This window comes from Cajanus cajan, chromosome 6, assembly GCF_000230855.2.
Source record: "Cajanus cajan strain Asha chromosome 6, NIPB_CcT2T_4, whole genome shotgun sequence".
In the NCBI taxonomy this organism is placed as follows: Eukaryota; Viridiplantae; Streptophyta; class Magnoliopsida; order Fabales; family Fabaceae; genus Cajanus; species Cajanus cajan.
The window spans coordinates 43505528-43517773 of NC_138522.1; the positions used below are offsets into that span (position 1 = coordinate 43505528).

General features: G+C 34.4%; 1 protein-coding gene across 3 annotated transcripts; it reads right to left on the minus strand.

The window, feature by feature from the left end:
* Nucleotides 1-230: 230 nt before the first annotated feature.
* On the minus strand, nucleotides 231-12001 carry ASG2 (transducin family protein / WD-40 repeat family protein). Of its 3 annotated transcripts, none has more exons than XR_002239605.3 (20): nucleotides 11644-12001; nucleotides 11421-11489; nucleotides 10735-10812; nucleotides 10035-10169; nucleotides 9853-9954; nucleotides 9581-9709; nucleotides 8551-8666; nucleotides 8345-8462; nucleotides 6890-6995; nucleotides 6088-6233; nucleotides 5792-5959; nucleotides 5567-5677; nucleotides 4507-4618; nucleotides 3791-4137; nucleotides 3326-3416; nucleotides 2678-2773; nucleotides 2520-2590; nucleotides 2304-2431; nucleotides 1419-1612; nucleotides 231-603 (listed from the first exon to the last, which is right to left on the minus strand). XR_002239605.3 is itself a non-coding variant. In XM_020355550.3 (20 exons), exons 1-19 carry the CDS (start codon nucleotides 11713-11715, stop codon nucleotides 1525-1527), a joined length of 2283 nt encoding a protein of 760 aa, XP_020211139.1. In that variant the 5' UTR covers nucleotides 11716-12001; the 3' UTR covers nucleotides 231-603; nucleotides 1501-1524. The 3 variants fall into 3 exon arrangements, 2 of the variants coding, with proteins under 2 accessions (XP_020211139.1, XP_020211138.1); XM_020355550.3 differs by having other exon boundaries at nucleotides 1501-1612; XM_020355549.3 differs by having other exon boundaries at nucleotides 1523-1612; nucleotides 11644-11997.
* Between the last annotated feature and the right edge of the window lie 245 nt (nucleotides 12002-12246).

The following is a 12246-nucleotide window of genomic DNA, read 5'->3' on the forward strand; positions in this document are numbered from 1 at the left end:
ATTTATTATAAATTAAAAAAAGAGCCAGGATTAAAATGCATAACTATAATTCCCCCAAATCTAAAAATGCAAAATTCTCAGTGGGTGGCATTTTAACACAAAAATATATTAAATGAAACTTTAAGGAATCAATTTTTTTAATTTTTTTTTTATAAATAATTAATGTTTTGTGAAAAAAAAAACCCCTTAAACATCACTTATTTTAAATAAAAGAAATGCGATAATATCCGTGCTCAAACTAACAGGATTTCTTGGGATCATTTACTATATACAGAGATTATATATAAGAAATGTAATATTTTAATTCAGTGACCACCTTTTACTATACACAATATATAAGCAACCATGACAGCCAGTGAATTTGTACAGCTCTCTGTTTTTTGTTTTTGTTTTTTTTTTTTTTCAAATCATAAACAGTCCAGGAAATAAATCCAGGATAATACCTTTTTACCAAAAAAAATCCAGGATAACACCCCAGATTTATTTTCAACGTCCCAAATTATTCTGCGCGTCCTTAAAATGCCTCCCATAGTCAAAGCTCCTACCCACTGAGATAATGCTCCCCATCGATGTCCAGATTCATGCGCACAACCAAAAGAGCACCTACAAAGGATGTTTCCATATCAGATACAAACACGAGCACGATGGTTCCATATCAGGCCAGGAATGTTCCACAAAGGATAGAAACCGTTCGAAATTTGGTCAAGATAGCCACAATTCAAAAAGTCAAAAATAAACGTGCTCTCTAAACATCTTGAACTCAGCCAGATTTGAATGCTTCAGCAACTAAAGCAAATCCCATTCTTAGATTCCTAAGTGTTGTTTAAAACTGATAATTATTTAAAAATCATTATGATGTTTGAGGATCATGTGATTTCCGGTTAAGTAGTGTATGATAAGGTATATGAAATACAAGTTTAATTGATAAGATATGAATTAGCAACAATACCAGGAAATGAAAATTCAAGATCACATCAAACAAAAAATTGCAGATTTTGATATATTGTCATGTTGTTTGGTTTGTACTTTGGTTGAACCCATCAAGTTAGTTAGCCAATAGAAACATTCAAACCACAACCAAAAGGTCTCACTGGAATATTGGTCTTGAAACATTACTAACGCCAAAAACTGAGGCTCTTCTATTCAGAGATCAAAGTCTAGCTGTCAGCCCATTTGGGGGATATTTATCACTCTAAAAAGCTTCCTAATTATACTTGGGAGACACTTGGAATAAATATCTCAATAAATAATTGCTGAAGAAGAAAACAAGAAGCAACATAAATCAAACTTTTTTTGCAAGTTAAAATCAACTTATGCAACATTATTTTTGGAGAAGTTAGAAGAGAAAACCTCTACAAATCTTAGTGTACAAGTTGATTTTAAATTTTAACTTACGAGAGAAATGTAATTCATTTTACCTTTCAATTTATCTGGACAGGGTCTTATAAAGGAATCCGAATATTACTCACGTGCAAGAGAAATGAACAAAGTAGGATTTACCAGCAGACGGGAATTAGCAAACCTTTAGCTTTGAGCACATTCAAATGGACGCAAGCGTAATGATCCTTCAGGAAACTCATGCATTCTAAACGGTTCCAAAAGCTCAAAGGGCCTGCAGAAAACAAAATAACTTAAACCAGAATATATATCTAAATGGTTTATTCCTCTTGAAGCACCAAGGGAGAGGCCAATTTAACTAAACATATCAATGTAGCAAAGAAATAGAAAAAGAAGAATGGATCAAAATATCATGCTCAATTCATGCATAATGACAGTTATATATCGAAGACATTAAATCCAACCCTCCTGGTTAATTGCCTGACATGCATCACCTGGGCGCACTGTGAAGAGGGAAGTGCAGCCTACTTCATAAAATATTAGGATTAAGTCGAGAAGAAGTGACCAAATTAGTGACTCTAAAGTTGGAGATGTTGAGTATGACCCACAACATTAAGAGAGAAACAGTGAACCAGTTCATCAATTATAATATATAAGTAAAGTGGACATGTAACAAAGTATGACTCCCAATATTTAATGGTCTGTTTTGAAGAATTTTTTTCCATTTTTTTTTTAAATTTTCTTCTCTTATAAGTACTTATGGAGAAGTTTTTCGAAACACACTCTAACATAATGACAGACTGAAATATAAGTCACGCTCATAGCTATGCACTTTAACCATCAAATATATTTATAGACAGGTTTGCAAGGCATTGTGCACTTATAATAAACTAGCCGAACACAAACCAAGCTGCATAATTACATTTCCAATATATATATATATAAAAAGGTTTAATGATCCTTACAAGATAGAATTACGGCTACGGGATATTTTTTGTTGATTGCTCTCCATAGCAACCAACACATCACCAGTTTCTGGTCCTGCTGAACCACCAGCTACAGAAGATGCAACAGGAGCACTTGGAGTCCATATCTAGAATAATGTACCACCAGAAAGCTTCAGAGATTTAAGTTTTATTCAATTCAAAACAAACTACACATCATAGAGCCGTCATTCTCACCTTTATTGTGCTATCAATCCCACTGGTTGCAACAACAAAATCAAATGGATGGCATTGTACACAATTTACAACTATAGCAGGAAGAAAAAAAATAGCTTCAGACAACCATACCAGAGGACACTACTAAACCTGAAAACCTTAAGGAAAACAATACTTACCAGATTCATCCCCGTTCAGCATTTTTATGAGTCTACCAGTACGCTTTTCCCAAATAAACCATCTGCCATCATCACTTCCAGTGGCAACATATTCACCTACAAATAAACAAGTGAGACGATCTTGAACAAAATTGCAACTAAGGTGAACTAACAGTCAACTCAAACTCACCACTTATCTTCCAAACATGAAGAACAAAAATCAGGAAATCATTAAGATGCCAAAAAAATACAACATAACTATGTTTTTCCCTGATGGCTACGCATATTAACATCTGAACCATTGCTTTTCATTAGTAAAGAAGACACTGTCATTCATAATAAAAGAAATAACTCAAGTACTTATGCATAAATTAGATTATTTAATAATTACTGTAGTTAGGATATTTAGGGATTCTTCACATTTTTCTTCAAAGTCTCCACTGTGTCACACACGAGACTTTTTTTCCTCTCATCTCAACAATTGATATTCAAATGATATAAGCCAATTGTTTTTGGTATATATATTGTACGTTTCTCCACAGCAAACAAGGCAAGAATACCATGTGAAAAAAATAAAGCAACCAAGAGATTGAAAGTGAGAAAAAACATCTAGCTTTTATTTTATTTGTTTACCAATTCTAATTTATTAAATCACATGAAATAGCATACCTCTTTGACCAAGAAAACTGGCTTGTTTTATGTCAGTGCCAATATTGCAGTGGCCAATAAATCTCTGTTTCATATCAACAGCTGGTTCAGGCTGCACGATTAACGATAGAGCAATAATTATCCACAATGTTTAGTAAGTTATAGAATAAAAGATTCGTTACCAAAGAATGAAAGCACCATATTAAGCAATCAAATGGACTACAAATAAAACCTAAAGAACATGAAAAAAAATATATCTTCTAAAGCACTTCAAATCTGGTGGTTGTTGCACCCTTCCCACATAATATTAATCATTACATTTTAGGTTTATGCATTGGAACCAATAAAGAGGATGAAAGATAAACATCAAATAAGCCATTACAAAAACCCAGGAAATAAATTTAGAAGAGAGCAACATGTTTTGGAAGGATTATATTGATGAAAAAACACCAACAACAATAAAATTTGAAGATAGCAAAAATGCACCTGATAAGATGTTCTACTGCTCTGTGATGATGATGGTGATTCACACAAGCCACTTGCTCCAGAATTGTCTCTGGAGTCACCTCTCCTATGAATTCTAAGATTTAAACTTCCATGAAGAATATTTGATTCAATATCATGTCCCTCGTCACCAGATATTGATGTTTCAAAGTCCAACTCCAATTCCTCATCGTAATCAGAATCATCCCTCTCTGATCTCGGACCATCTTGTGGAGCATCACCGTTGGCCTCATGTCGATATAGTATGTCACTTAATGATAATATTCTTCCACCCCGACTGTCAAACCTTGATGGTCCATCATTGGTCTTACTATTTTTTTCAGCTTCAGCTGTTAAATAAACCAGTTAGATCCACATAAAATCATAAATAAAAAAAATAATAGCACACAATTTCCCAATCATAAAGGGCCATATTTGGAAATCAGATTGATTTTTCTGAAACAAGTTATAGCAGGGAGGACAATACAGTAACTACTAAATACTCTAATATCATTTGTCTACATATGAGGGGGAAAAAAGTAAAACATGTTTCAGTGAGCTCAACGGTGCACAAACTTCTTTACGCGACAAGGGTTGTTCACAAATGACATCAACAACACAAAGTAGAATAATTATTGACAAATTTGCACATACATGCAGCAATTCAATATAGACACCTTTATAACAAAATCCAGCCATGAAAGCCATTTTAGCCCTACCTAAAGCAATATCCTTCTTCACATTTTCCACTCTTTCTGCAAGTTCAGATTTGGAAGGGGCCAACAAATGGGAAGCAACAGCAAAATCCAAAGCATCTTCATGTCTACCCAACTGCAACAAAATAACATTCAGAATAAAGTATAATGGGTTTTAAAACTAAATAGTCAGGTTCTGTTATCAAATGGTATGCTTGAGTTATTGACAAAAACAAATGGCATGAAAATGAAGTCAAACAGACCCATACAAGTCCTGCAAGCCAAAAGTCAACATAAATTCCCAGATACAGATAACTGATTTATCAAAAAATGCCTTAAATCTCAAATTTCTTTTAATTGAAGCTTATGGAAAGATCCTGTACAAGTATTCCCCCTTGCACCCTAAATTGTATCAAGTTGGGCTTAATACCTTTTATTCTTTCAATTAAAAATTTCACATATAAACAGGTTTCAACCAACTCTTTAGTTGCTCGTTTCCCTCTGGGTTTCTACAATCTTCTCTCTTGGAGCTTTAGTTGGCATTTTCTAATCTACAGCAAAAACAATTGTAGGATAGATTGAACTATCATGATTCTCCCCTCCAATCCTGGCTGGCACAGGAATTTTATGGACTTAAGATGCTTCCAACTAGAATAGCCCTCTTTTCATATTTCAATTTATCTCCTTCCCACCCCGACCACCCTAACATGACTTGCATATAGATGCGTATAGAACACAGTTATAAGAATCAATATCAATCACACGTGCTTCTGCATCAATTCTCTCTCCCATTCTCACTACTACAGAACCTCTATGCAACCCAAAATATACAGATATTCTTGTACAAAACATGAAAAAAAAAAAATAGACAAGCTCAAACACTATCAACTCCATCCATGTGTGTACACTTCCCTTTCTTCAATTTATGAAGCTTTTGTTTCTTATGAAAAACAAATAATTATACAACTCTAATAATTTATCCTATTTTTAATAGCAGGCTTAACTAGTCTCAATAACCAGCATGATGCGTTAGTTATTTTTAAGTTAACACATTTTAAAAATGCAGTTCATAAAACAAAATTACCTGCGACAACGCTTCTGACATATGGTAAAGGGCTTTATAGGAGGAATCATCAATTTTCCTGGCAGCATAGCAGTCTCTTATAGCCATATGAGCATCATTTTTCCACTTCCTCTAGATAAGGATGGAAAATTTCAAAACATGTCCCATCAAGAAAAAATGATAAAAATAAATAAACAAACAAAAGGAAAACAAAATTCTAAGACCCCGTTTAGTAGTAATAACAACCTTGATCAGTAGTGCAGCACGAGTACACAAGCATTCATGTTTCAGTGCAGGTCCAATAATATGGCTATAGCCATTCAAAACCTCATTACATGCCTCAATTCCATAATAGGGTGTCCCAGAGTCCAATGATTTCTTAGCATATTTTATTAGTTTCCTGCACTTGTCAAACTGTAAAACACAATTAGTCAACAAAATATTATGCAAAACTAAAGTGACATGTCTTAGTTGCATTACACGCATGTCTACAGAAAAAATAATGCATAGACATAACCCCCCTCCCAAAAAAAACCGCATACCATTGCAGCAATGTTCTTTTTTATAGGAAATCCATTTGGGAAAACATTAGACACACAAGGCTGCAACTCAGTCCCATTAATAGTCGGAGAGTAAGTCATCAGCTTTGATATGTCTCCTGAAGTATATTGCATTTCATTCACTCCAGCTGCATTAAGAAAAAATTAAGTACAATCTCAACAACTTTTACATTCTTCATAAACACTTTAACCAGAAATAACAGAATGAAAGTAACTGCAGTTACACAGTTATAAATACATTTTGGGGAACATTCAAACCCACATCATACTAAAAACCTAGAAAATAACTTAAGACAGATCATGGAAGAAAACCTGTCAGCAAATAAAATAAATACTGCTTTAACATGCACACACAGCATCAAATGGCCTTTTCAAAACCCAGTTCAAAACACAAGGGAGAAAAATGGAAGGAAATTCAATATTCAATCTTTATTTCATTATTTAGAGTTTCAATATCTTCTAACCAACATTTCATAAAGCAACACACAACACATCCCTTCTGAAGTCTCTGACAATGTGACTTAAAAGATGACACTGTGCAAATAGAATGTATTACCCTTCCCATCGTTAATAAATTAAAATGTTGGGTCATGGGTGATTAAAGAACTCCTATAACTCACCCAATGCTCCCAAATAATTTGAACAAATAAAAGTACATTATTTTATACTATTAGTGAAAATTTTGGCCATTCATCAATTTGAATAAGCAAAAAAATCACATCATATTATGTGACTAGTGACAAATAAATAAACAAGAAACAAGCTTCCATATGATACACTTTACCATAATTTACATTCATCAAGTAAACATGCTCTCCACTATAGCTGAGGAGAACCTCATGTCCATCAGGACTGAATGTAACATGAGTCAAGTGCAAACTTGGATGTCCCTGAAAAAAAAAAGGATACAATTTGAGAGCAACAACACTTGGCTTGAAGTATCAGAAAGACTTATACTTCCATAACACAGTACACACCATATACCAACGAGGAAAATGGGTGAGCAAATCTGATAATTTACCTAGAGCATGTGGGGCATTAGGTATGTAGATTGTAGAATGAAACATTCACATTATAAACTACTTGATTTTGGTTTAGGCATTCTACAGATAGGAATTACTAAATGATATTTCTGACCCCAGCAGCATTGTTTAATAAGTGTAGACTCCTATGTATCTTGAGTTATTTTCCCAAAACCACTTGTATAAAATTAACAACATAGCCAATATAATAAGCTGCTACCACCAAAGATGTCATTTCCTCCATTAGACATGATTATTTCCATGATTGCCACCATCTCCCCTGAGACCTAAAAATACCCAACCCAACAATGGACGTTGGTGTGTCAACAGAAGAAAAAAAGAGAGAGATGGAGAATATACTGTTATTCTGATTAATGATGAGGATACCCAATAGGTAAGTAGATGGAATTCAACACAGTAGCACTGCCAGTTGCCCCTCTAGACTGGAATAGAATTCCCAATTCAGTGGGAATATTGCATTCCTTCAACACACTCATACAAAACAACTAAAACAAGGCTATCTCACATTTAAACCTATATCATTGAAAGTAAACTTGCAATATTTGGCATACCAACCAGGCACCCACCATCACATAGCTTATCAACAACATTATTTATACATATAAATATAATAGCATGCACAGATACCCAACATTTCAGACATGTATCATACTACAATTCATAGATGGAAAGAAACATAATTTTTTATGATTGTTTCCCTTTTTAGCACAGGTGAGAGACTTACAGAGAATATAAGATTCCCATCCCCATCCCCATCCCCATCCATTAGGATCAGACTCCCAAAAGAAAAGGTGGGGAATATAAGTTAACAAGATATGAAATTTTCTTTTTACATAAAAGAACATCTTTATCAGAGATGATAGAGAAAGATAAACAAGAGAAAATGACAATATACCCCCTCCCCCTCCCAAAAGAAATCAAATTATATAAAATGCAGAAGAAAAAAAAAATAAAAATAAAAATAAAAAAAAGTTCTGGAATAAGCAAAGCTTGCCAACAAATCCATTTTTCCTTTGTCGTTTTTCTTCTTTCTTTCAGTTGTCTCATCCTACTACATTACATCCCTTCTCTTAAAGAATTCCTCTTTTAACCCCCAAAAAAACACTTGTAACATTCTCAAAACTTGACAGATTAAACAAATGACTGCAACATAAACACTTCAAAATAATCATAGATCAGTAAAGCAAAGGACGCACACGATCAGAAAGATGCATTGGACAGAAATAATTAACACAAGGAGGTGGAGACATTCTTTTCCGGCATGAGCTAAGAGGCGGCAGCATCCTTCTATCATATAAGCGTGCAAAGGCATCACTGCAAGATATGGGAAATCTAGTATCAGTCTGAAATAAAAAGAGGAGTTACTTAACATAGTTATTAGTTAATCACCGGGATTATTTACCTCCCACCAACAAGGAGCAAATGTGGTCTAGTTGAACTGATATCACAAGATTTTAAAGCAAGGACTTGTTTAGGAGGATCAGCAAGTGACCTTTTAGCTCCACATCTTAAGTCAAGCTGACATTAAGCATTAAACATGAAAATCAATTAATGAGAAGAAAAAAAAGGATTCCCAGCTTTAGAAAACAATCATCATAGTTAACAGCTTCCTGACAGTACAAAATTCAAAAAACTACATTGCAGAAAGACTGTTGACACCCTAACTATTTTCCATTTTCCAGCATAGAATTGTCTGTCATTGATGCTTTCCATTGATATGCCTTAGTCATGTAGTAGGTTTCCCATGTGAAGTTGTAGTTTAGGATGTAAATGAGCTATCATAATTAATAACCCATGATCATTCAAAAAAACAGGAGAAAATGTCAGAAGAGCATGTTTACCACTGCCACATCAAAAATCAAATTAAAAGTTTGATCCCCCCACACACTCTTCATCCATTAGCAACTTCCAATTTAGGGTAAAGAACCAAGAAATGCATAATAAATATAAATGAAAACATTTTCTTTTATAAAAAATGGGATAGCATACAAAATTTTATCACATGATTACATCCAACAATATCTTATAGCAGGTGCCAGTACACTCCTCCAAAAGTCCAACCTACCATACTGAACTATGGAGAAAAGATTGTAATTGACATATGCCAAATAACAATCTATTGATGCAAGTTTTATTTTAATGGAATAGATGGAATAGAAATACAGAACCAACTTATTGATCACATCAATCTAGGTGCTGGGTGCTGCTGCAGATGGTCTATAATATAGCAGACAAATTAATCAAAGTAAACCAATTGGTAAATTTCAAATATCACAGATAACAGAGGAAAACCAGTTTTCTGATATCAGTTATATGCATACAAGAACTGGAAATTTTCAATTTTCAATTCAACTCCATATGTTCATGCCTGACAAGGTTCAATTGCATTCAAAACCAATAACAGGAATGACTGATTGAATTAAACTACTTACAAGAATATTTCGACACTCTTGGTGCGAAGATCCAGCTGGAGGACAAGAGGTACCTTCTCGAAAATCATGTTGTCTAACGGTCCCATCTTCACTGGCACTCCATACTACATTGGGGTTTCCATTTTCAACCTGCCAAAAAGGAACAGGGAACAAATGATAACTAACAGATTATATTAGACATTCCCACATATATCTTGTTTTATTTCCTTTAGCCACATATATGTTGTTAAAACTATGCTAAATTAGTATATTCTTTAGACCAAATAACTTACAGCCAATTTCTTGACTCTTCGAGTGTGGCATTGGTAAAGTGCAGCTGGAGCAATGATGGCATTGTCACCCCCACTTAAGCGAGATAAATTAAATAACCGGACCTGCCAAATGAAAAATAAATGAAATTAGAGGATTAAAACCACATTACCCACAAAATATATTGAGAGGATCATCGTATTACTTCAGCATCTCCAGCTCCAGAAGCTACAAGCTCATTGGAAGTTTCTGGTATAAACTTGGTACAAAATATATTTGCAGTATGTCCTGTGTCAATTGAATGTAAAAGTTTTCGGCCAGAATAGCTCCAAATATTGATCTGCAAAATTTCAGGAAAACAATTCAATGCCTTCTGCTGGTAGAACAGACCAAGACACGTTATAAACCAAAAACAGAAAGGCTGGAATCATTTGCTCCTTGACTCTATCAGTATCTATGCGACCTATTGAGAGTTAGGACTGAACTTGTCAAACTAGTCATGACTCATTTATAAATTATATCTGACAATACATGACCTAAAACAACCAAAGAATTATTCCCATTAGTCTTCTTGATCATTCTCTGTACTTGGTTTGAAAAAAAAAATATCACAGCTGTGCAAGAACAAGAAACAAGCACAATATGTATAAGATATGTAAAAGTCTCTTGTAGAATGCAAAAGGGAAATCATGGACAAAGAAACTCCATTTTAATAATAGCAAGAAGAGAGGGGATTTTTACAACAGAAAACTCTATGAAAAACTATATTCAACAGTTTCTCTTTCAACATTTCCAAAAAAGAATCTCCCATTTTTCAACATCATTTTTCTTGGTGTTACATCTTAGCTACAATCAAGTATACAAGACAACAGTACATGTTACATAAAATAAAATACATGCCATACCCGTGTATCATCTGATCCAGATATCAACAACGAACCATTGGAATTCCAAGCCACCGCATTGACACAGCCATGGTGGCCCTATTCAAATCACGAGCAAAAAGGATACGCAGCAAAAGTAAACAAACAAAATGAGAATGTATAGATTCGTTTTTGGGCAATGGGAGAGGGGATGCACAGAAATGAAGCAAAACAGCTGTAAAAACTTGAAGAGAAAGTTCATCGAAATCTATGGGTAGTGCCAGCATTTATAAGAAAGTCGTGACTACTGCATGCCTTTTTCAAGAAGATAAGTCTAATAATATAATATACAAAGAATGTCAGCGTAGTCAGAACACAGAACCACTGTATCAGAATGCCATTACCTTCTCTGATCACTCAAGGCACTTGAAAAAAATATTTATATATTCCTTCAATTATTCAATCTTCTATCAAAATCCTTAATAGCAAATACTAAAACCACCTAAATCAATATGCACGTTACGATAATACAATAGAATCAACACGGAGATAAAAACATTGCACTCCCGCATTTCTCAATTTCAAGTTCCTACTAAAACACACAGATACATGTATATGACGAACAACATTTAGGAAGCATATTCACACAGATGCTATTCCTATTTCCTATTCCTACTAACATTACGACAGTACCATCATGTAGCAGTAAATTGAGATAAGCTACCAACCTCTAACTCCCTCTCCAGAGAAAGCCTCCGAATCAACGAGGAATGAGCCTGCAAACTGTGATTAACCTCCTGAAGAAAACAAGCGGAACAAATTCATGATCAAAATCGTAAGACAAACCATAAAACCATCGAGGAAAATCAGAAGACGTCTTTTATCGAATCATCGTGCACGAAATTGATAATCGGAAATATTAATTGCTCAAAAAATAGGGAAAAAGAATACGAGGGGAGAGTGGAGGTATCGGGAGTCGAGAATGGAGTGTATGTTGCCATCGCGAAAAGGAACGGAGTCCATCGCGGAGAACGGTGTGGCTGTGCTGAAAAAAAAGTTGAAGTAGGCAATTACTCCATCATCACCACCGTCGCGTGAATGTCTGAGGCGGTTACACTCACAATCCTTCCATACTCTTCTCGCTTTCTTTTTTATATAAATATATATATTTTATCACTCTCTTAAATCAAAGGAAGAAAGTGGCACACTGTAGCGGAAATAAATATTTTTAATAATTATAATTATAAATTATAAATTATAAATAGATTGAGAATGAGGTTTGTTCGGGTAAATGAAGTAGTGCAGGAGTGTGGTGTTGCGTGATATGTAAGCGCCCTACATCGTTGTACTGGCGGTGGACGATTGGCTTTGCTTCGCTTCCATTATCCTTTGATTTGTTTTTGTGGGACGTACCGTGCACCTCCCGCACTTTGTATTTCCGAATTTCCTTTTACATATTTTTATTTTTTAATACACTTTCCACTTTCCGGTATTTACTTTTGTAAATTTTTAATACAGGATCGATCTATCGGAATTGCAAATCTACAATTTCTA